Source organism: Ambystoma mexicanum, chromosome 4q, assembly GCF_040938575.1.
Source record: "Ambystoma mexicanum isolate Mex_15411 chromosome 4q, UKY_AmexF1_1, whole genome shotgun sequence".
Classification (NCBI taxonomy): Eukaryota; Metazoa; Chordata; class Amphibia; order Caudata; family Ambystomatidae; genus Ambystoma; species Ambystoma mexicanum.
The window spans coordinates 196,422,530-196,447,743 of NC_090928.1; the positions used below are offsets into that span (position 1 = coordinate 196,422,530).

The following is a 25,214-nucleotide window of genomic DNA, read 5'->3' on the forward strand; positions in this document are numbered from 1 at the left end:
CCCCCTCCATCTGCCTGTACTTGGCGTCCAGGCGTCGATTGACCAGCTGGACCGAGTGGGGCTTGAGCCAACCCTTTTTGGCCAGGGAGACTACATCGGTTTGCAGTGGAATCCCTGTGTTGGCAGAGGGGTGTTTCGTGAGGACTTCAGCCAGAACCCCCCTGCCGGTGCTGTTCGACCTCGGGCTGCAGGAGGCCAAGGTATTCCGCCAGGCCAGCAAGACTTTCATGGTGGGCACTGGCTGAGGATGGCGTGTCTGGATCCTCCTCCTCATCTGTATACTGCAGATCTGGAGGATCTTGTGGATGGGTAGAAGGCGCCAGAGGTTGGGGTACAGGGACCGCTGCCGGAGGCGGCAGAGTTGGCTGTGGAGCCGGAGGAGGCGGCTGTACCGGGGCCTGGGGGCCCGATGGAGGCATCTGTGGTGCCGTTAGTATGGCGGGGAGGTCTTCCCTGACTGCGTCTTTGATGATAACCCCCATCTGAGGAGACCTCATAAGGCCGAGAAACTTCTCGAAGAGCACCTCCTCACTGGCCAAAGAGGTGGCAGGGGTACCGACCGGGGGGCTGCTGGGGCCGCTGCATACCCTGAAAGGAAAGTTGCTCTGCTCAAAAGAAGGGTAGACTGTAGGCCACGTACCTGGTTGAAGTCAATCCCACCTTGACACTCTTTGCCAAATTCGTGGAATGGCATCGGATGGGTGCCCATTTCTCGCGTGGCGGCCATTTTGTCGAGCTGCCTGCCATGTGTCTGCGGTGTGTTGCTCAGCCCGCTGGGCCCGGCCTCGTCCAAGACTCTTGCGTGTGAATCACAAGTCCTAACCTGCTGCTCGGGCCCTCTGCCCGGTAGGTGTGACACCCTCGACCCTGGGGTCGGTAGAGCTGCGTTTAGGTGCCCCCTCAGACGTATTGCCGGTATTAGGGCGTAGCCCCTCGGCCATTGTGCCGGTAAAAGGACGTAGTCCCTCACGAGTAGACCCGGTACAAGAACCTTCCGGTCTCTCGACACTGCGGCGGGAAGGATCCGAGGACCCTTGACCCGAAGGCCGGTAGCTGTAGCAGCCTCGGGGCACATGCCGGTAGAAAGACCTGGCCGGTCCCTTCCGCGCAGGTGAGTCCCTGGGAAGGAGTCTCCCTTGCAGGGTGCGCTGGAAAATATCGGCACTACCTTGGGCCTGGTTCGAAGTTCTTGAGATCCTCTGGAGGCAACTTCTGGAAGAGCTCCACCCACCTAGCGAGTCTGCTCTTCAGCGCCTTTGAGGACAACGAGTCACACGCCGAACATGACTGCCAACCGTGGTCTGAGCCAAGGCAACGTAGGCAGAGGGCATGGGGGTCTGAAGTTGGGAAGAGCCCTTTGCAGGATGGACACCTGCTGAACCCTGTGGAAGTCGACATGCGCCGGGGAGGAGTGTGACGCCTGAGGACAGAGTACCTGAATGATAGATAAGACAAAAAGAAAAGACAAAGAAGAAGTATCTACCCGTGGAATTACATGGGCAAAGCCAAACCCAGGAGAGCTTGTGAATTCGGCCTGTACCCGTTGACGTGGAAAAGGGGACTGAGGTGTGGCACCAGAGGGCGGAGTCAGGGCAGCGCATGCTCCCTGGGCTGCGCCCCTCTAAATTTAACGGGGAAGAAGGTTTTTTCTGGTGAAAAAGGGTCCATCTCACGTCCCTTGGAAGGGACACCCATACAGTATGGAGGAAAGGGTACGGGACGTAAGAGTACAACTAGTCTTCACGTTAGTGTTTGGGCCCGACTTGGTTTGCATCCACTCTTCCCTCCTCTTCTTCGTCTCAGTACTTGAGGCTTTATGGGAGTTGAAGTCCATAGATTCAAGTGGTCTTCTAAACTGTTAAAAAAGTCTTACATGAAGAAATGTCCGAAACACAAGATGTTTTATGTGTACTGTAAATGTTTGGGGTAGGCATGGAATTTTGTCTAGAGTGACAAAAAGGAATGGATTTCTGCTTTTCACAATAAGGGGGATTTGTGGGGTGACAAGCCAACAAGATCATAGATATTAGATGGTCTTTGTCAGGTAAAAGGGGGAAATACCATGTCCCATCCAGTGTATTCATCCCCTCTCCCTGGTAGCTGTTCCTTCCCATGTGATCCACCCTCATATAACCGCCCCCAGAGCAGGTAGCATCTACTGTCCCGTGGCCCACTATTAAGCTTAGAAACTGTATGTTTGGTCTTAGAAAGGCGATCTCTAACGGACCCTGAAAATCAATCAAAAATATCCAGTTGCTAGGTTTTTTCACAGACTCTAGGACAGTTTGGTCACTCTTAATTTCAAGATTTTTTCCACCTCTTCCTGGATGATCTACACAGGGGTCTACGGGATTCATAAGGTTTCAAGCTAACCAATTCTTATGCTGGATGGAGTGGGGAAATCGTCAGGCATCTTGGGTAAACAGAGGATGTTCTCCTCAGTGTATGCCTGCTGCTCATCGCTTTCTCTGAACATATTCAGCCTGCCTCGAGGTTTTCAGCAACATACCAGCAAGAATAGTTAAAACCGAGTGGAGCGTTGGAAGGTTTTACTTGTAGCAAAGAATGCCCACAGTATCCAGTTCTTCCCATCAGCCTGGACAAGCTTTCTAAGTATATGCTTCAATGTTTTATACATCGCTCGACTAGACCATCTATTTGGAGTGTTACTCGGATGTCCTCACAGTCTTTATGTTCAGCAGATTTTTAACTTTACCTATTATCTCAGGCATCCATTTACTCCACTGTTCAGTGATGATCTCCTTGTGGCACCCGACAACAATGGTAACAGATACTTTACGATCTGTTGCATAGAGTTTGACCTTAAGATAACGTTTCAGGATACGGCGCTGGATTGTCCAAGATGACTAGAATATAGCAATTGCCTTGGTTGGATGGTTCTAGCAGGCCCACAATATTTATAGCAAATCCTCAAAAATTGAACTTTGATGCTAGGTAATGGTCATAATTGGACTTCAGTTACCAGTTGATGGGACGTCTTTTAGCAAATGTTGCACTGCTCTATATATATCTGGATGAGATTGTAGAGACCAGGCCAATACATCCGGGACAAAATATGATCTTCCATCTTAATAAACTTTTGGTGTCCTGCGACAGGATGAACATGGGCGATCGCCATCACTTCCTTCTGGGAGGGTTTTGATACTATTAGGTGGTAACATGCCGGACCGTCGCCTTTGGTTGGGCTGTACCAGACTTTAAAAAAAAAAAAAAAAAAAAAAACAACGGTTACTTAATCAAATAAGGTCCATGATGGCAACTCCCCACTGCCTCAGGGATGACCTGACGAAACCTATCAACCCATAAATTAGGATTGTTCCACTGGCCACTGTCAACCTGGGGACAGGGCAGCCATAAGGTAAGTGGCTCTTGTGGCAGACTCTGGTCCTACTTGTAACATTTTCGGGGAAAACAAAGTTGAATCAAATCCACCCCAGCCCCAACAGCCTCTCAACCTCTTTGACCTGCGTCAGAAATATTACCTAACAATGGGCAATGGCATCCCAGAGGTGTACTGGAAATCATTATTAATATGGTTAATATTATTGGGGTATTTATTGAGCGAGAACCTAGATTCTGGGAGCAATGGAGCGCTTTATAATCAGAGGGAAGAACACGATGAAGGAAGAAAAGAAGCAGGGAGCTTATAACAGGGGCAATTGGGTAGGAAGGGATCTACAAGTAATCAGGGGAGGTAACAGTGGGGAACAGATCACTTAGTCTCTGAGTCTCATGTAGGGTGTTTGGAAAAAAACATTCCCCCCGCCATAGTCTATCAATAACCCCAGTTTTTACGTATATAAAAGTGGGGGGAACAGGACTAAATTTAGGGGAAACATGACTATAGGTGTAACTAGGCAGCTCGAGTCAGAGCCCAGTCTTAACGCTACTCCACCCTCCTGCTGGGATTTTCAAATTCTGCACAATATAGAGTTCTAGGTCAGCTGAGCCAGGACTGGTGCAACTTGGTAACTTGGCTTCAGGACAGGCCTGTACAGCCTTCAAGGACTCTGCTGATGGACTAAGAGCCACTGTCTCAGGACCCTGCATCCCTTTCTCTAACACCATCTGTCGTGAGCTGGGGCGCAAGACTATACAAGTCTTTATTGATTCAAATGAAAGATGGGGAAAACACCAAAACTCCCTGGGAAATAACTAGGATGCGAAACTATCCACCAAAAGGGGTCTGGATCTTATAATTAACACTTGCCATTCATAGTTTCAGTTCTTCCATCCAATTAGCCTGTTAATAATCTCCATGTTTCTGAAGACGTCTGTCTCTCCTGAAACACCCCAATCTATAAATGAAATCCTAAGGACGGCCAACAAAAGTCTCAAAACCCAACCTTCAGAATTCTTGAGCCAAGTGGATGCCACAAGTCCACAAAACATAAAAGTTGCAATGTATGGCCCAATGTAAATGTTTCCAAAGTCCCTGTCCTGTATAGGTTTGTCCCTAGACTAGTATATACAGGTTTTGAATGAGTCACAAAAGTCTGGGCATCTCCACACCCTTTCTGCCTTCACTTGGTGTCTTTGTTCTTGTGTAGCCTCTTGGCATCACTGCCGAATACCTCTGTCACAGGACTGAGACTCATGCACCAGTTCAGTGTCTTGCCTTCTTTCAATAACAGCACTTACTAGGGGCTACTTGTGTGCTGGAATCCTCTGCCCCCTCTCTGGGTTCACTAGGTGTTAATTCCGCCAGTCACTATCGTAGTACCTTGATTGCATCAACAGTTGCAACAAGGGTTACTCACAGTCTGGGATGTCCCACCCCACCCCCCAACCCCGCTCTGCTTTTACCTGATGTCCGTTTCCTTAAGTACTATCTTGGTGCTTAGCTTGCTTGTATCAGTTTTCACATGGGTTACTCACAATCTGGATTGTCCTCTTCACCCTATGCTTCATCCAGATCCGCATTATCCACCACCGGCTTTGTGGGCCAATTGAATGTTTCATTATCTCCTTTCTTTGTCTCGCAGCTAGCGGTTATCATGGCCGAATGGGATTGGTTTTATGTTGTCATTTCCAGCCACAGTTTCACCATTCCTGGTCTGGTTTCCAGGTTACCCCCTTTTCTTTAGCCACTCATACCTAGGCCAGTATTTCACTTTCTCCCCCTCTCACGTTTTATTTTTTATTTTTTATTTTTTCATCCTTTGCTCTTAGTTCTTACGCCCTCCCGTCACAGGCCGGCCTTGCACTTCAGGTTCCCGGCGAAGCTGTAGCGTGTTCCCTGCTATTTCCTGAATGTGGATTTCAGTCGTGTTACAGTCAGCTTCCCTCTCCCTCTATTGGTGTCCCAACTAACATGCAGTAAAATCTGCCAGTCTTATGGGATGCCACCAGGCCGGCAACTTCTCACTCCTCCATTCCAATGTGCTTTCCCTTTTCATAAAGGGTTCCGTATGGAATGTCTCCAGGGCTCTCTCTCTGGATTTCGCCTGAAGTCTCTCCCCCTAAGTGGGCTTTCCCAGTCCCTTTTTACGGAATGGCCCCACGGAGCCCCAATTGGTTTTTAGTAATGGCTTAAAAGGTCAGTGCGGTCAATGCTGCTGTCTTGTTTCTCACAGTTTTGTAAAATGCATCATCTCCTCCATGCTGGACTTGGCATTCCTCCAGACTCAATGCTTGCGGTAACTTTGCCGAGCAGATCAGGCTGAATCTGTGTCAGTAGGCTGGTACACTCCGCGGCTAGCAGCTTTCATACTGGCATCCCAAGTTGTTTTCACATTATAGGTGCCATAGTAGACCTTTTTCCTCATCTACTGACACCTCTTCCCAGAGATTACTGCGTTACTTGCCAGGTTGAGGCTCGCCGTGTAGTGGCCAGGCCCATCCTGAGTGCCCACTAACCCGGCATGTTAGGATGGGTAGTTGGGAGAACTCGGGACACTAGGAAGAATTATTTGCATACCTAGGTAGTCAGACGCCCACAGTTGAAAAGCGAACATAGCTGTTGACACTGGACATTATAACTCAGCTGCACCTTCACAGCCTCTCCATGACCCTGGCTATAAAAGCTACAGCTGGCCTTCACTAATACTCAACCTGACAGCAACCCAACACCATCTTCTAAACTCATTTTTGTAAATCCTTCAGTAGTTAATACCTCTGCACCTACCCTGGACTGACCATATTCCTTTTTTTGGCAAAGCTTGCCTCATCTTCTACCTAAGGTGCGAAATGTCATTTGCGCTAAGCCTTGGAAAATGCGACTTCATTCTGCACTTCATGTTTTGCTTTCATTTTCTCCCCATTCCTTGTATGCCAAGGATGACGACTCTGTGAATTCACTTGGCTCCAGATTCCATTGTCTCCCAACACAAACGTTCTCAGATTTAATCATACTACCCCCCTAAGTCATTAATACTTCTTCTTGAAGTAGAAATCATGAAGCCAGGTTTTATGAGTGCAAGGGGAGGTCACTACCTGCTGAGTTTAGTGATCTCTATTTGACCTAGGCAAAACTATATAAAAAGAACCACCAGATGGACCAAAAAGGTTTAATTTATATGTTGCTTCAAGAATGCTGTTAGTCACTGCACTGATTTCTGCTAACCACAGTTCTGCTGCTAGTTTTGTTCCTGCTTCTATGAAGCTCTCTGAGCAACTTTCTGGATGTATTATTCCAGAAAAGGTCAAATCGATCTGGGAACTCTTCTCCCTCTATTCTGGATATGGTTTCTCTCCAATCATGGGTACCTGGTGCCCCTAATTCTGAATTGTGTTCTACCCCCTCCCAATACTACACCTGAATGCAGGAACATCTTTCCTCTTTCAGAAATACTTTCTACCTGCACATCTTCCAGTGAAGATGCTGAAATTGGTTCTTGAAGCCATTTTTCGTACAGCTATTAAACACCTCTGTCTCTTCAGTATCTTTCCCCCTTCCCTACAAGGCAGCCATACTTGTTCCTCACCTAAAAACGACTTTAAATCTCATACCCTCAGCTATTCATAGATCCATTTCCCTTCTTGCAGCAAAGTTAAAGACATTTGGTATATTACACCGTCTTTGTCAATTTGTAGAAGACCATTCACTACTTCATATATTCCAGGCAGTCTTCTTTCCTGGACGCACTACTGAGTCCATAGTCCATTTTTGTGGCTACGGTTTATGACCCCATTCTTTTGACCGACATAAGTGGTGCTGGGGTGCTGTTGATGTTAAACCTTTCGGCAGCCTTCAACACAGTCAACCATCCGATTAGAGGCAATGACAACTTTGAATTTGTTCTATTCTCAGACACGAAACAAAGTTTTGTTTCTACCTTCTAGATCAGAGTTCCTGTTTCAGACCCGATTGGGTCCCACATGGATCTTTCCTTTTCCCTCTTTTGTTCATAATTTATGTCGGAAGTTTGTGGGAAATAGTTTGTTTTATTGGGTTGGTTTTCTATACCTACACTGACAACACACAGTTTTCGATCTGGTTTGTAGCTATTCTAATTGCATCTTGTTAAAGTTACAACTGTGTATGGATGACTCAAACTATTTGAAAATTATCTATAATAAAACCATGTCTTTGTGGTCAGTGGTGAGTGATGGTACTGGAGGCCTCAGATGTTGTTGCCTTGTGTGTCTGTGCTCAAAAGGTTAACATTCAAAATTCACCATAATCTTGCATTTGGACTAAAGATTCAACAGGTAGCTCTGTCTTGTTTTTTCCACTGCTTTTACTCGGGCAAATCTACTTTCTTTACTCACTCTTGCCGCTTCTTGCTGGTTGCAGCTGCAGTCAAATCCCTTATGTCGGTTACATTGGGAAACTGCACATCATTTGAAAAAACGGCTCATACCCATATCTATGCCTCTAATAGCCATGATTATATCCCCCCCATTCTCAGAGATCTTTTCCAAATTCCTATTAAATAGCACATTTCTTTAATTTTTTTAGCCTTGAATATTGTTTACTGCTGCACCTAACATTCTATCTTTAAGCATTGTGCTTTTTTAGGATTCTAGAGCTCTTTGCTATGAAGGATGTCTGCTTGAGGAAGTTCAGGCATTTCAATTGTTGTGTCACAGTGACATGACTTGTTCTGTTCGGGCCCCTCCGCTTTGTTTGTTCGATCTCCAATAGGTCCCTCTCCCCCACCCTGGGCCTGCAAAATTAGACTTTTTCTAAATCATTTGAATACCTTTTCTTGGGCGCACAGTTTTGATTTTTCTTTGCTGCCTAGTGCACGGGAAGCCATACGTGGGTGCATGTGTGCTCTATAATTTGCAAGAATACAACCAAGTCTGCAAGCTGACAAACTGGATGCAGTGGCTCAAAATCTCCTTGCTGTACTTTCAAAATCAGTCATGTTTGCAAGCGTCACTGCTGTCTCTTCTGCAGACCATAAATGGTGACCTGGATGCAGCCCAAAAGCCAGGCAGACCTTCTCATGTCTGTGGCGAAGCATATGGCCCGGCCAGAGGTGTCATGTGAGCCACTATGGACGCCATGATGTCTTGCGCCACCATTTTTGCCTCTGCCAGTCCCTCCTTGAATCGTGACTAGCTCTGCATCGGAAGTTCTGGAAGGAAGTCGGCTATTTCCCGCAAAAGCCTCTGGTTAACGGCTGCCAGCATGGCATCCGCATTGGATTGACAAAGATGCAGCGAAGCGTTAGAATAAAGCTTCTTTCCGTACGCCTCCAAGATCTTCTCCTCCTTGCCTAGCAGTGCTGAGGACGAGGAGGCCGAGGACGACTGAGTATTTGAGTAGAGTGACGCCGCAGCGATCACTGAAGGGTGCGGTTGAGGGTGGGCCGACAGCAAGAGTGGATCAACCTCCATTTTGCCTATACTTGGCATCCAGGCGCCGTTTGACAGGTTGGGCCGAGTGGGGTTTGAGCCACCCCTTTTTGGCCATGGCGACAATGTCTTTCTGCATCAGGATCCCCTTTCTAGCCGCGGGGCGTAGAGTGTACCCTCGCCTCCGGTTGTTTGACCGTGGGTTGAGGAAGGCCCAAGCACTCTGCCAGACCTGCAAGTCGTTTGTGGAAGGCCTTGGCTGACGATGGTGTGTCGGGGTCTTCTTCCTAGTCTGTGTCCTCCAGGGCGTCTGGCTGGACCGGAGCAGGTGGAGGAGTGCTGGGCGCCGAGGGCTGAGGTGTGGAAAGCTGAGCCGAAGGCTGCAGTGGAGGCTGGTACACAACTGCCTGAACTGTGGGAGGCAGGAGACCCGGAATCGAAGGAGGCGGCATGGGCAGCAGGGGCTGCACCGGGGCCTGCGGTGCTGGAGCCATAGGAGGAATGACTATTGCCGCAGGCGGATGGGCTGGAGGGAGCATGTCCCCGATCGCATCCCTAAGGATGGACCCCATCTGAGGTGATCTCATGAGTGTAAGGAACCTTTCAAACAACCTGTCCTCGCAGGCCGGCGGGGTGGCAGGTGATATTGACGGGGTAGCGGGCGGCTGCTGGGGCCGGTGCATACTCGGTCTAGCTGGTTGCGGGGTAAACCTGCCCTGCGCTGCAGAAGGATAAACTTTAGGCCACGTACCTTGTTGACGCCAGTCCCACCATGTAGCTCGTTCTCCCACCTGCTCTGTTCCTCGGGGTGGTATCGGACGAGCGGCCATCTTGTCTGGCGCGTCAGCCATCTTGTCGAGCTGCATGCCACGTGCCGAAGTCATGGCTCACTGGGCCCAGCCTCTTCCAGGACACTTGGCGATGGAGCATGAGACTTACCATGCATCTCAGGCCGCGGCCTGGTTGATGCGTCGCCCTCTGCAGTATCGCCGGTAGTGCTGCGTGTAGGCGCCCCCTCAGACATGTTGTCGGTAAAAGGGCGTAGCCCTTCGGGTGTACACCCGGTAAAAGAACCTTGCGGCCCCTCAGCACTGTTTCCGGAAGGATCTAAAGACCCCTCGGCCTGACGGCCGGTGGTTGAATTAGCCTCGGCACCCGTACTGGTGTGAGAACCTGAGAGGTTCCTCGCATCAGGGCATTTCCTTGGAAAGGAGTCGCCCCTGTGGGGTGAACTGGAAAAGAGCGGCCCTCCCTTGGGCCCTAGATTTATGTTTGACGAAGTCCTTCAAGTCCTCTGGAGGCGACTTCTCAAAGAGCTCTCTCCACCTAGCTAGTCTGTTCTTCAGCGCACGTGAAGAAAATGTGTTGCACGCAGTAAAACCCTCCCATCCATGGTCGGGTCCAAGGCAGCGGAGGAAAAGAGCATGGGGGTCTAATGTAGGGAAGAGCCCCTCACAGGCTGGACATCTGCTGAAGCCCGCTGAAGTCGACATGTGCCGGGGAGGAGCGTGGCGCCAGAGGACCGAGAACCTGATTGATAAAAGACAAAAAAGACAGAAGATGATATCCGGGGAAGAGCTTGTGGTATTACATGGCCAAACCCATACCCAGGAGCGCTGGTGAAATTGGCCTGTTCCCGTTGACGCGGAAAATGGGACTGGGGAGTGGCGCCGGTGGGCGGAGTCAGGGGAGCGCATGCTCTCAGGGCCGCGCCCATGCACACCTCTAAACTTAAAGGGGAGGAAGGTTTTTTCTGGTGAAAAAGGGTCCCTCTACCGTCCCTAGCAAGGGACGCCCATGCAGTATGGAGGAAAGGGGATGGGACGTAAGAGAACCCCAAGATATCAACCAAAGTTCCAATATCATCGTAACCAAACCGCTGATTCATAAATGCAGACTGAGTCTAATTTATAATCTCCACAATATATCTGTCTAATCTATTCGTTAAAATCTTTGTAAAAAGCTTCAGGTCAACATTAAGCAGTGATATTGGACGATAATTGCCCCATTTAGAATGATCCTTATCTGCTTTCGGAATTATAATAATGGCTTCCCACATAGAAGGACATAATCCACCTCCCTCTAGTATAAAATTGAATATTTTACACAGAAAAGGGGACAGCTGACTTTGAAAGACCTTGGAAAATTCCCCTGGCAGACCATCTAACCCTGGAAATGTACCAATTGCTAACTGCGAAATAGCCATTAAAACATCTAAATCCATAATCCTCGCCTCCAAAGCCATTTTGCTGTCATGAGTCAATTTTGGCAAATTTATCATTTGAAAAAGGTAATCCATATCCTGGTCTTGTGGTAAACTCTTCTCCTCATACAAATTCTCTGAAAAGGAGCAGAAACACTCACATAATTCAGCATTCTTCATAACGAGGACCCCCCCCATCATTTACCGCCCCTTTGATCACTGCACTTTCTGCCATGTTCTTAAGTTTGTTCACTAGAAATCTACCACACCTATCTCCTCCTTTCCAATATTTCTGTTACTGATAGAAAAGACACTTCTCCATTTGTGCGTTAACATTCTGCAAGGAATCAGAAAACCTCTGCATTGCTAATTTGTCCTCCCGATCACTAGACATGGCATATTTACGTTGGAGAGCCGCTAGATCTATTTCCAAATTCCTAATATCTGCCAACCCTACCTTTCACATATGGCAAGCACGGCTTATCAGTTCGCCTCTCATGCGAGCCTTAAAGCTGTTCCACACCATCAAAAAGTTTGCTGTTCCACAGTTCTCAACCAATAAAATCTCAATAAATGTATTTAGTGATGCCACTAATTCTGAATCCTTCAAAATGGCAGTTTTCATACTTCACCTATTGAAATGTCTTTTACCACTCCAAGCTGATCTCCAGCTCAATGAAAGCATGGTCTGAAATTCCCCTTTCTCTAATCACTGCACTTTCCGCCTTCTCCACACTCCTGTCATTTACCAAAAACAAATCAATCCTTGAGTAAGAATCATGACCTGGAGAATAGAAGGAATACGTTCTATCTACAGAATTCAGTGATCTCCACAAATCAACCAGGTTAAAATCTTCCATAAGAAAATTGAGAGCCTTACTTGCCCTTACATTAGTATATCTACATATCGCAGAACAATCTACTTTATAATCTGGAACACAATTGAAATCTCCCTCCAAGGCAAGTCTCTCACACTTGAGATTCATTAATAAAGCTGACAGATCCTGAGTAAAATCTGCCCCTGAGGTACAAAGTGCATACTCAGATGCAATGGCAAACAGAACCCAATCAAATAACATCTGCCAGCAAGATTCTTCCCTCTCCATCTTTTTAGACACCCTTTCAACAGTCACATTCAGTCCCTTGCGAATCAGATACACCCCTAATTTCTACATTAGAATTATTCAAAAGGTCTTGCGAATATTTCCCGCTCAGAGATTAAGACAGCTACCCTCTTCCACAAAATAGCTGCCACTATTTAACAGCTATTATCTTGATAACTCATCCTTCTGCATCTGTAAAACAAAGATACATGTATTGCTGTATGTAAGTGAAGAAGACACATATGCTAACCAGCATAGGAACAAATCAAGCTTTTAAAAAGCATCATTCACAATCTATCCCTACCTTTGACAGTTCCACTTGCTCCTATGAAATGATTGCCGCTATAAACAAGCAGAGCTTTCACTAGTTATGAATCAAGGAGCAGCTGACTGTCGCGAGTGCCCCCTTCTAATATGCATATTCAAAAGCTTTGGCGGAGCTAAATCTCTCTAAAGCCATATCTAAAACGAAGCTATAGTGGGCAACAGGGAGCAAAAAGAAAGGTCCCCTGCCAGCAGCCGGGATATGCTTAGGGACCCAGATGATTAGACACTATGTAAGACTGAGGGTTTAGGCAAAGTACCCTTCACCCTACCTTACAACTGTACAGTGACAGGTATCATCCCCCAAGATGACTCGTTAGAGGAATTCATTAGGATTTTCTTAAGTAGCCAAGATTTGTTGCAATCTCCTAGTTATCCTACCTGCATGGAAGCTGGCTGAAACAGAAATACAAAAGAATATGTATCTCTCCAGAAAGGCAGAGACAACTGCTCAACGATCACATCACCACCATTCACGGCCCAATTCTGAGGTGCATCCAAAAATAGTCAAGTGTTCATCTATGAAGGATCAAAGACACGTCTTTTGCATGTGCCCGATTTACTGCTTGACAACAGCCTTAGAAACCATGAGTAATGTGGGGGAAGGCAGTGCGAGGGGATTCTCCTTTCAAAAGCAGTGCTTTAACACGTTAAAATACAGCACCTGTGAGGTGCTGTTAAATGCTGCTGCACACCTTTTCCCTTTATAAAAAATAGCATTTCCTACACTGCAGCACCACTTATGAAAGCATAAGAAAACTTTCTTAAATTAGAAAAGTGGCAGACTTTTATGAAATGCTCACAGTGCCCACAAGTACACATGTTTCTACCTAAACGATAGATTTAAGCAGCTTTTGGTGCTGCAAAGCACATTTCCCCTCGAATATTTCCACCCAGCCCAGAATGGTGGTGCTGGAAACTGGAGGGGAGAATGTCGATTTTCCACACTACATTTTTCACAAGCTCAGAATCGGGCCCTCAATGCCCATAAACTAAGGGGTCGAAGTAAAAAACATAGGTTTAAAACTTAATTACAAGAAAATTATTTCACCTCAACTGAGGACGGATAAATGTACACAAGAGTGAGAAAATAATCTGAACATGGAATTAAAATGTGAGGTTTAAAACTGCTTGCAAATACAGATTCTGGCAGAAAAATAAAGACCTTACAGGAGGAAAAATGTAAAATGATTTCCTATTTTCAGTGGCAAATTTCAAGCTAAGTAGCAGACGTTTACGCAAGGCATTCTGACAAGAGTTCTGGCAGGCAGTGGTATTAAAATAGGAGAATAATTATTTGGTACACAAATCAATGTCATATTTTTCATTCTGTGTACGAAGGATTCTTAAACTGACAAAACCCAAGTAAGAAACGAAATGTAGGTAGTGTTCAGCAGTTAACAATTGTGGTGATAAACATACATTTCTCTTGGGTGGGAGCAATAGAAGGGGGAAGCAGGTGAATTAAAATGCATCTGCTTTTTGTTTGTGGCTGATGTTTGAGCAGTGGCAAGAGGAAGGAAGTGTTTCAAGCTGGCCAGTAGTTCATGAATCCGCTTTCTCATTTCCGCTATAAGCAACATATGGATAATTGTAAATTCATCAGTACAAACATCCTTCTGTCTTAAAGACGGCCATCCTCACATCTTGCATGCCGTGTACTTGGCCAGAGAAGACTTCAGCAACTGGTGTGCCTCTGTTCTTGTGATCAATACTGCAGTGATGCATAAAAGCCACTCAACTACATGTTAGAATTTTTGTGTGCATGATCAACAGACCACACCAACGAATGTCAACCCTGGTATTTAATAGTTTGACCCTGAATTATGTCTGCACCTTTGATAGCCAAATGTGCTGCACAATTGGTGCTAGCCAGCGTGTGGGCCAATCTCTATTGTGTATTTTGTTACTCCGCTTTTGACATTCATGTACAGTAATGAAACTCTGCTGTAACATGCCCTGTGATTGAGTACTTTTGAACAGTCATTGGGGGAATTGAAGGATAAGAAGCCATGAAACCACAAGAAATGGCCTTGCTGTATTGTTTTTGAATCTAGTATTAGCTATTCATTTTCATGTAGGTAATTATTGTGTGATCTACTTAAGGTTCTATCATAAATTAGACAAGTGTTGCAGTATTACATACCATGATATGAACCGTAGATAGCATTTCAATCAGTCTTAATCTGCACTCTGGGCCACCTTTTAGAATACCCTCTCCTGTCCTAATTGTAGCATTCAGAGCACTATTCTAAACATCAAAATACTCAGAGATGCAATGTTCTCAGAATAGTCGGTTCTCATTGAAAATAAACTATTCTAAACCATGCACCATTTCCTTAAGACATGTTTTCCCGATAATTGAGGCCGAGAAAGTACCCACGATCAATTTTAGTACAATCCTAACCACCTCACTATATTATAAATCACAGCAACATCTTTACCACATATTCAAAAGGCTACAGTGGTGGTAAAAAAGGAAATAGTTTTTCAGAAATATGCTCTGGTTCTTATGTCTGGGCACCACTGTCCCAGCGCAAATATTCTCCACTGCAATAACTGAACACAATGAAGTCCTTATGACAAAGATTATTTGAAATCAAATGGTCCTAGACTTTGACAGAAATATTGCAGAGGAAAACTAGAAACTAATATCCAGGACAGTGGGCGATTTAGTACACAGATGCCACAAATCAAGTTTTATTTGACTCAGCAATTATTCCAAACATCTAGCTTTAAATCAAATATAATCCTTACCTTAAACAACTTGTTGTCTTTTGGCATGTGAATATGCATGATATTTCTGGTATTTAAACAGAATGCGTGTAATATTTCTCAACTCCTGGAGGAGTCTTTTAAGGTTAACCTTTCTATAGCGGGAAACACAATCAGTTGTTCTTATTCCACAGGCAGAGTAGATCTTTGTCTTAGAAACACTGGCCAAGCCACTGCTTAAGAAAATGTAATGGGCTGTGCTATGCTGATGAACAATTACCTGATCGGGGAAGGTTTTGGACATAACACCAGAATCAACTAGATTTGTATGTCAACATTTCTCTGCCTAGCCATTTACACCTACATGTAACATTGGTCTTGTCAGTAGTCTGCAATAATACTTATATTGTGAACATTTGGCATTTCAAGAGAAATCCAGTAATAGTTGGAAGCACTGCTGTGAGACAGGATGCAACACAATGGGATTGAATCGAAATAAAGTTTGATGCCATTCAAGATGCAACCTTAAGAGCAGGCCATAACTAGCTCAGTGCTATTGCAAAGGAAATTAAATAAGCACGATTATTTATAAAACCAGAACACTCATTCTAAATCACACAGGAACTATAGCTATCTGTTAACAGGCCAACATTTTGTTTGATTACTATTAGAAGCAAAATGGTTTGATGCTGGACATTTCGCTTTTAAATTTGTGACAAACTGCACTGTGTGCAGAACTGAAATCCTGCAAATTGCAAACTGTGAACTTCAATCGAACAAAAATTCCATTAGGCCTTAGTTAACGGAAAATATATAATGAAGTCATTCTTTTGTCAACTTACATAATATCTTACAACAGATGGCTGTCACTGATCATGATCAGGCCACACATTTGAAACTTAGATTAACATGTTCAATTTGTACAACAGAAGTTGATTTAAAAACTGCATTCACAAATTAAAATTTTGAAATAGAATTTGATTGCATCTTTGTAAGTATTAGTCTCACTGACCAACGAAATGAAGACCATAAAGTAATTTTAAAATGTTTATTTTGTGCTTGATCCACATATATCAAGAACACCATTACGCACAAAGGGAAATAAACGTAAGCTATATCTCTTGATTGAAAATATTCTTAAAACTCAGAATATTGAATGTTCTCCAATTTCACATTCATAAAAATAATATGAAAAATGCATATTTAAGCTGAATAAGAGTTCTCACTCACAACGGGGAGGACCAGGGCTTGCTTGCAGACAAAACATCCCTCTGTGACAGATCAAGCACAATGGACCAGTGCAAAAGAGTACAAAGGCTGTGGTCAGTGTGAGATGGAGAAAGAAACCAATCACAGGGCCCATCCAATCCAAAATGCATCGTCAAAAGATGCTACATAGCTGGAGTTTATCCTAGTACAAAATGTGATTTCATTATGGGAAAAAGAATGCGACTGGATCCTTTTTCTTATTACCTGCCAATATACAATTTGACAGAAGGAAAACATACCAAAATTCTCAGAAGGTCCTAAAAGCATTTCTTACCTGAGCCAGAGATAAGAGTTGGTAAATACCTTCATACCTGAACCACAAGGGAGGGAGATTAGTCAGATAACCTGAATGCCCAGTGCATTCCCAAATTCAACTGGGGCCTTGTGACATTCCAGGGGCATATTCTTGTCCATGAGATTTAATTTGAAAACCAAAAACATGCAAGTTAATTTCTGCCACACTGTAATCTAAAATGAAATCTCTTAGCAATACAACTGAACTGGAGGGGGTTAGGGTGTTCTCTCAAAATTAAGTAAAACTCCTCCCTGGCTTGTTTCAGAAAATGCACAGCATACTGGAACTGGACTTCTTGATCTGATTTGACGAAGAACTTAAAAAGGCCTGATGAAATGACCTGTACTTTTATAATGAATTGTCATGAAATAGACTAATTCCCAAAGGACACAAAATAGGGGAGGTTGAGGGGTGAAGACCGACAGGAAATTCGGTTTTAGAGACACGGTTTTCATAGTTTAATTCCCTGAAAGCTGCTTTTTCGTTCTAAAAAGAATGTAAAACATTTCAAACCTACCCTTTCATTTATTCACGGCTTAAAATACAAGCCTTTCAAATTTCTCTGTGCATGGGTTTTTGTATAGAAACTCTTCTATTCCTCCCAAAAAACAGAAAACCAGGTGAATGTCCTTAATTATTTTATTTTAAAAAACAAATTATGTTCCAATAGGATTTCATTTTTACAGTCCAATAGAATGTCGCTGATATTTTAAACTGACAATTGTTTTTCTATACATTTGATTTCCAATATAAAAACAGTATTAAGGTGTGCATTATACAGCAAGATACCGGAGCACCCTTTTTCTAGAATAGCCACTGATATTTTCTTGTATATGTATGGATAATTGCCCTAATCCATAAAGTAAATGGGATGTTTTATGATACATGAAAAGGTTAGTGGGAACAAAGTAGACAGGCTGCAGAGTATTATCATTGTAGTCTACATTTATTTGTAGTGTTTTGAGTAGACTTCCCAAGCATTGTTAGGGGACCACATACAAAACACCACTACTAAGAGAATACCTCTAGCCTGGTAAAGAAGTACCAGCTGGTGCAAAACATTACCAATCTGATGTTTTAGCAGGTTAGACCAATCAAACATACAAAACCTCTCTTGGCTTGCCTGCATGGTTTAAGGACCAGTTTGGTCTTTAGAGAACTCAGTCGTCTGAGGTCTGATTATTTGCAACTTCGGATCATGCATTACATTCCTTGGATAGCCATATTAGTTCAGCAGCATGAATTACAACCAGTATCGAGAACATAGCTCATATTCTCCGAATAAAATGAATGTGCACAGAGATCCTCAATTTCCCCAGTTTCACCTCAGTTTTTGTTGCTGCATTGTCATCCAGAGTGGTGAGAAGATATAAATATCAGAAATGATTGTCAGGGTCAAGTGATCGGCTAGTTGGTGAGTGAGAGGACTCATACATCTTAATGCAGAAACAATCGATTACAGGTGCTCTACGGATTTGATTTTAGAGCAACAAATCCTTTGTTTAATTCCATGTTGCTTCTGAACAAAATGGTTTACATACATTACCCTCTTACAATCAAAGGAGAATACCACAGCAAAAACTGATGAAATCAAACCATCAAGTAGTACAGAGAACACATAGAACACGACAGTAGTGTCAGACCATATTTCTCATCTAGTTTGCCCACTGCCTTATGTAACAGTCCCTTCTTGGTTTCATGTTATTTCAAATGTTTTGCAGCTTATACAGAGCACCCACCTTTTCCCCAAACATGTACCAATTGATTACACAAATGGGAACCACATTAGTACTGCCATAACATGACAAAATAATGGTACAAGCAAATGTGTGCAGCTACATGTAATCTACTGCGAAAACTACCGTTTTTCTATTACCTGGTCAGGTGATGAAGATGGTGACTGACTGAGACTATCTGCATTACCAGTCAGAGCCAGTGATGTGAACTGATCCACCTTAAAAGCAAGAAGTTGGTAGTGAATGAAGGAAAGAGGGAAAAGACAGAACTGGGATTTTGGCAAAGAAATAATTAAGAAATAAAGATTTTCTTTAAAAGAGCATGCATCCATGCACAAAGAAGCCAATTCATCCCTCAGAGGGGCAGATCGCTTTGCAAACATACCAGAACACATGGAGTAGATTACCCGGAATGCACATGCAAAAGCAACATGACCAATCACGGTCACCTCCCAGCTCTAATCCTGAAATGTTAACTCTTCAGTCTGCCGTAGTTGCTGGAAAGGGGGACAAACAGAAGGCATGCAGTGCAGGACTTGAACAAATTGCTGTGATGAAAGAGGTGCACACAGACGAAACATATAGCAATAACATGAGCTCAAGTGATATGCCCAAAATGATGTCCTATTGTTTGCAAGCTTTATGCGTCATGGCATTAAAGGTTTGAAAAAAGCTTTAACATTTAAGTGGGTCTGTACAAAGCAGTGATGGGATATGACAGAAAGGAACAAAAAGTATAGCAGTACAGAAAAGAGGAAGAGCGTTTCAATGCTATAAAATCCAGAAACAATATGAGTGCTTAACAGTATTTTCCCATCTTGATTTCCGATTACATTGCCAGATTACCTCTGAAACAGTCTAAAAAAACAGGAGCAATCTGAGCAGATATCAACCCTCATGAGGGCATAAATGGAAGCTGTCAGATTAAATATTGTGGCTTGGTTGGCCAATACCTCACTTTGATGACCTCCCTTTGAACCGCTGAGGCCTTTATCTTTCATGTGCTTCACATTTCTCTTTCTACTTCAGTACAGCTTGAGGAGTCCACCAAGCAGCACCCAGTAAAAAGATGGAGACAGCGAGCACAATCGATGTCCAGAACTCATGTGTTATGCCCCGCAGTGCAAGCTGCTAAGCAACAATACAGGAGATATTTTCTTTAAAGAGAATATTTATTTATTTAGCATTTGTATAGCGCACAAAGCCCAAACGCACCTAGGTGCTTTTTCATAGGAAGTTGGTCACAGTAGTTGCTTACAGTGGTGGACAGATACAGAAGTTACATTATATGCTTACAAGGGTAATGGTTACAGAGAAAGCATACATAGGTTACAATGAAGATGGCAAACCATTTTATAACAGAAGCATCTGGCCAACACGCGATGGTTGCCTTGCAACAGATATAAAGAGCCTTGAGAAATTCGAGGTGAAAATGGAGAACCGGAATGTAGGTGTAGGAAGGGTTGGAGGATATTGTGACTTCAGAAAGTTGTTGAAAGGTCCATTACTTTTTTCAGTGAACATTCTTTGTTCAAACATCTCAATCACGGTCCACATCCACTGTACCCAATACATTTTTTGCAGGCATGGAGTGTATGTGTGAACAAATTAATAAAGCAAAGAAATGGGTCAAGAAGCAGTACAAAGAGCAGTACAATGTCAGTGTGGTTCATAAATCAGCTGCAGGAAATACAAATTAAATTTGTGTGCCCAACTTCCAGGCAAAGACATTAATTTAATTTAAACATGTGCTGAAGTGCCTCGCTTGGCACTTACCCGAACAGCATGGGTGCTAAAGAGGCCGGCAACCCCTCTACACAGCATACGGACCTCAGACTGAAGCGACCCCATACAAATGGTCATTAGCGGGGCTCAACATCCCTGTAGTAAAGGAAGTTACTTATCATTAGCGGGGCTCAACATCCCTCTAGTAAAGGAAGTTACTTATTTAGGCTTCAACATTAAATTCTCTCCGTCCTTAAAGCAAGTTAGGACAACCTTAGAGGCGAAGATAGTACAACTTGGTTGCCAGATGAAAAAGATAAAATCAGGCTTATTGTAAATTCACGCTGGAATCCCTGATCAAATTCTATACTGGTAAGGTAATCTCTGTACTTACTTACAGTGTGGAAATATATCCAGCCATAAAACTAATGAATGGGGGGGAAGGGGGAGGGTTGAAGGCAAATTCTGGAAAAACAGGTTAACCTTACCCCAATGCCTTCCTGTGGCAAGTCTTATGAACTAGGCCTCCAGTCTCTGATGTACCACGCCGAATGGAAGGTATTATCTCTCCAAAGGCAGATAATAGTCCCTAACGACAATACATTATAAGTGGATATAAAATCAATGTTGGAGAACAATACACATCGAATTTCTAAGGGAACTAGTCACTATTGCCTTTTGACAAACCAAACGGGTGTCTGGGCAAGACATCTAACACGTTTATGTAAAGAAGCAGCATCCAGCCTTCTTAGGATAACTTGTAAGGTTTATTATCAGTTTCTTAAGTATCTTCACAAGTAAGTTACATTAGTAGGACAGAAACACTGTCTGCCCATCACCCAGGCAGGGGATCACCAACTGCCTGAGATAGAACCTTCACCCACACATTCCGACATTCAGGGACCAACACTCCACATGACATCACAACATTCCTTCTGGGCTAACCAAGTAATACACAACAGCTTTCCTAATCCCAGATATAGATTAGAATTTCTCTGATTCTGCCTGAACCTATTGCCGACAAAGGAGGTTCTTTTTTCCATCAGATATAAGGAACAATATGAGGACAATCTGTCACATGTGTAGTAAAACCTTCCTGCAAACCTTGAGACACATATTGCTGGTCTTCGATGGCACAAGAGAAACGAGAAGAAAGGCGTTTGCAAGATTTGTGGACAATGAAGGGTGGAGAGACAAGCCATCTTTCTGGGAAAGCTTAAGTTCGGGCCACAAATCCCAGTTAAAGTTATTGCGATCAGTGAAGGTGATGGAATTGATTGGAAGGTCCCAAATCGTTTAGAGCGCACTCGTCCTGTGCTCACCGGAAAGAGTGCTCTCTTTTCCTTGTTAACATATCTCTTTATATAATATTTTTATGTAACAGAAATCGAATTTCTCTTGCTTTTCACTTTCTTGCATTTCCTTTTTTGGCATGAATATTTGATTTTAGATTTTGTATTTCCTCTATGTTTTTGCTTAGTAAAGGTTTGTAATAAACCGTATACTAATACATAAATCAAACATTTTCAAAAACAGCATACAGACTACCTCAAAGGAAGTATAAAGGGGATCCATTTTAGTTCCACAAAGGGGTCCAGCAGCTTAGGAGGGACCTGTCACAGAATGCAAACCACATATCCCAGAATACCTTTGGCTTTCAAACATTCACCTGGCAGATTTGAACCGTAAACCAGACTGCAGATCCTCTCTATCAAGACCTAATCCATGAAAGCAAAGAGGGACAGCAGACATCCCCAGCATCACTAAGAATGGGATATGGACCCATCATAAAAGAAACCCAAGCAGCATGCTGTACCATGTGGGCAGATGTTGAGGCAAGGACAAGGTGTGGCAAAATATGTAATCGAGCAGACACATTTATCACAAATACTTCAGCAGGGGACTGTCTGGTTGGATACAGGTACAGGGCGGTCAGGCAGGGAAATGGCATTCACAATGGCCGCCTTCCATGGTGTAAATTGTCCTAGCAAACAACACCCTTTACCAGACAAAGTAGGAGTAAAGAGCTCCAGAAATCCAGAACAGGCCCATACAGACAAGCCCAGCTGCAGCCCATCACACTGGGATCACACCCAGGGAAGGGACTGAAGAACTATATAAGCAGCTCCCAGGCTCAGTCAGAGTGTGGGAGTTGGATGAGCAGGTGTGTGGCTATAGTAGGAGGTGCAACCATTGGAGGACATTGAAAGAGTGGAGTGTGGTGGAGGAGAAAGGATGAGTCCACTTGCACGATCTGAATGACACCTGGCCTAGTGGATCGTTGTCTGTCTTCCCTTTGTTCGCCCTTCCTTGCCTCATCGCGCCTTGAAACACTGGTGTATAGGTGGGTTATAAATGCCATATCATATCAGATCATATCAAGGTGATTGAATATGGACTACTTAAGGAGGAGGTCGGAAGAGAATTAAGGAAGGAGGTGGAGAGAAACTCTGAAGGTTGGAGCTAGAAATTGAGGAGGATGTTGAAAAATAAGAAAGGGAGGAGGTCAGCAGAATATCAGTGGAGGTTGGAAGTGAAGTTTCAAAAGAGGAGGGTGAGGAAAAATTAAGGGCGACAGAGCGCAGATCAATGGAGAAGGCAGGAGGTGGAGTCTTGGAAGAGGTGGGATGAGAGGTTTTGGAGATAACAGGGGAGGAAGAGGAGGTGAACGCCTGGAGGAGGGTACTTGTCAGAATAAGAAGGTTGCTAGGGAGACCGCTGCTGAAATTGAAGGAGGACATGAGGGTATCCTGCAGAGAAGGCAACAAAAGACAAGACCGACCACAACCTGGGATTAGGGGGAAAGGTTGATCTGAAGGGATGGACACCCCAGTAGGTGTGGATGCGAGGTGGGTAGATTGGGTCTTCGGAGTGGGTCTAGAGAAGGACTTACATAATGGTGCTCCAAACCCAAACTTCCAACTCGAAGACTGCCGGAATTGTTCCCCAGATGGATCAGACTAGCACACACTGGACTATTTCTGGTTTGAAGAGAACACTCAAAAAAGGTTAGACTTCCTTCGAAAAAAGTTGCGTGTCAGTGCCTTCTGTGGAACCATTCTCTGTGGGATCCTGACAGCATATATGAACTCCTACGTTAAAGCCGGCTTTCACCTTTGCTCACAGACCAAGCAATAAATATTAATTCAGGGTAAGATATGCTCCAAAAATAAGCCAGTATATAACAAATACAATGATATTGTGTACATACCAGGAATATAAGGAATAAAGATAAAACAAAGTACCAGATGAAAACAAAAACATTACATACAAGGAAAGGTCACAGTAACATGACAGGGAAAACACGGCGATGAGACAGCCAGGATGGCGTATGCAATATTAAATTAGATTATATGTATTAACCATTAAAAGCTATCCAAACGTCTTCATAAACATCCAAAGGTTGCCGCTGATCAGTAGTTTTCCAAGTCCACTATTTTCTTTCCCCACAATCAACATATGATGTCATCAAAATTAAGTGTAATGTGACATACCTAGAAAGAACGAGTGTGATAGAATGCCATTTGAAGGGATGTGCAATCCTGATCTTTTTTTCTTTTTTTTTAAAACTTTTTTATTAGATTTTACAACATGTTTAACCACTCCCCCAACAATCCCTCTCCCCACCCCCCGAGGCAACTTCCACCCTGGTCCATTTCTCTCATGGACCTACCACCGTCGTTCATTGTAGGTCTAACAGTCTTAAGTGCTGCGGACACCATATCACCCTAAAGTCATCTTTAAGAAAGGCCAGCGTTTCCCCCCAATCCGTAGCAAAGTTCTGTACATTGTTGTCCATGGCGTACATAGCCCACTCGAGGGCTACTATTTCCCAAATCAAGCCAGTCCTGCATCATGGGAGCCTCTGGGTACTTCCACCTTTATGCTATTATCATCATAACCGCTAGGGTTAAGATTATTCTTGCCTTTTCCTTCACCCTGCGTTCCCCCACTCCCGTAGCCACTTTAATTCCCAAGAGAATCTGTTCCGGTGATCTATCGTCCCCGAGACCGTAGGCCTGCTCCTGCGCCCTTTGCACCTCCCTCCAAAATGATTCAATATTTGGACATTTCCACCAAATATGTTCCGCTGTGCCCACCATCCTACAGCCCCTCCAGCAGGTTCCTGGGTATATTCTGTGAAGGCGGGCCGGCGTATAGTGCCAGCCGACTAAGATCTTGTACCACGCTTCTTGTAATTGGGAAGCTTTTGCCAGCTTGGGTAACCTCCTCCACAGCCTCTCACATTCTTCCCTTCTGATCTCCCTCCCCAGGACTTGTTCCCACTTCTGCATATACGCCCACTGCTGTCCAGCATTTGTGTTGTCCAGTATCTTGTAAAGGTTGGATATTAGCCCTTAGACCCGTCATTGGATAGGAGAAATTTTTCTAATTTCGTTGTTTCCCTAGTCGCTTCTTGCCTATTCCTGGGGTATAGCACCCAATGTCTTATTTGCGCATACCTTCGTCTTTCCCCTTCCTGTATCGCGTATTACCTCTTGCAATCCTCAAAATAAAGTAATTCCCCCCCTCGGAACATGTCACTCAATTTCCTACAGCCCCCATCCTGGCACTGCTTAAATGCCCCCTTTTCCATCCCTGGTGTAAAATCCCCATTATCGAAAATAGGTGTGAAAGGTGATGGAAATGTCATTATTCCTTTGGGTCCCGCCAATTTATCCCAGGTGTCCGCCATGAGCTTGGTTATGATGCTCTCATACAGATGCCTAGGCCTATATTGCTTTGGTAACCATAGAACTTTCGCTAAGTTACGGTGTGATACCGCCCTATCCATCTTCACCCATTGTTTATCTTGCATGCCCTCGCCTCCCTTCAACCATTCCCTAATTACACGCAGCTGCGTGGCTTCATAGTACCGCCGGAAGATCGGTAACGCTAGTCCTCCCTCCTGTCTGGGAGCCATTAATAAGTGCCTACTGACCCTCGCTCTTATCCCTAATTACACGCAGCTGCGTGGCTTCATAGTACCGCCGGAAGATCGGTAACGCTAGTCCTCCCTCCTGTCTGGGAGCCATTAATAAGTGCCTACTGACCCTCGCTCTTATCCCTAGTTA

At 44.3% G+C, this 25,214-nt stretch overlaps 1 protein-coding gene across 2 annotated transcripts in view; it reads right to left on the minus strand.

The window, feature by feature from the left end:
- The window catches only part of SNX9 (sorting nexin 9), a 1,580,311-nt gene that overhangs the window by 992,665 nt on the left and 562,432 nt on the right, over nucleotides 1–25,214 (minus strand). Inside the window, exon 5 of one of the 2 annotated variants that reach the window (XM_069607723.1) lies at nucleotides 18,555–18,632. The exons of the other annotated variant lie outside the window; for it this stretch is intronic. Within the exon in view, the coding sequence (XP_069463824.1) occupies nucleotides 18,555–18,632 (78 nt within the window). The remainder of the gene's footprint in view (nucleotides 1–18,554; nucleotides 18,633–25,214) is intronic. 2 annotated transcript variants of the gene reach the window in all.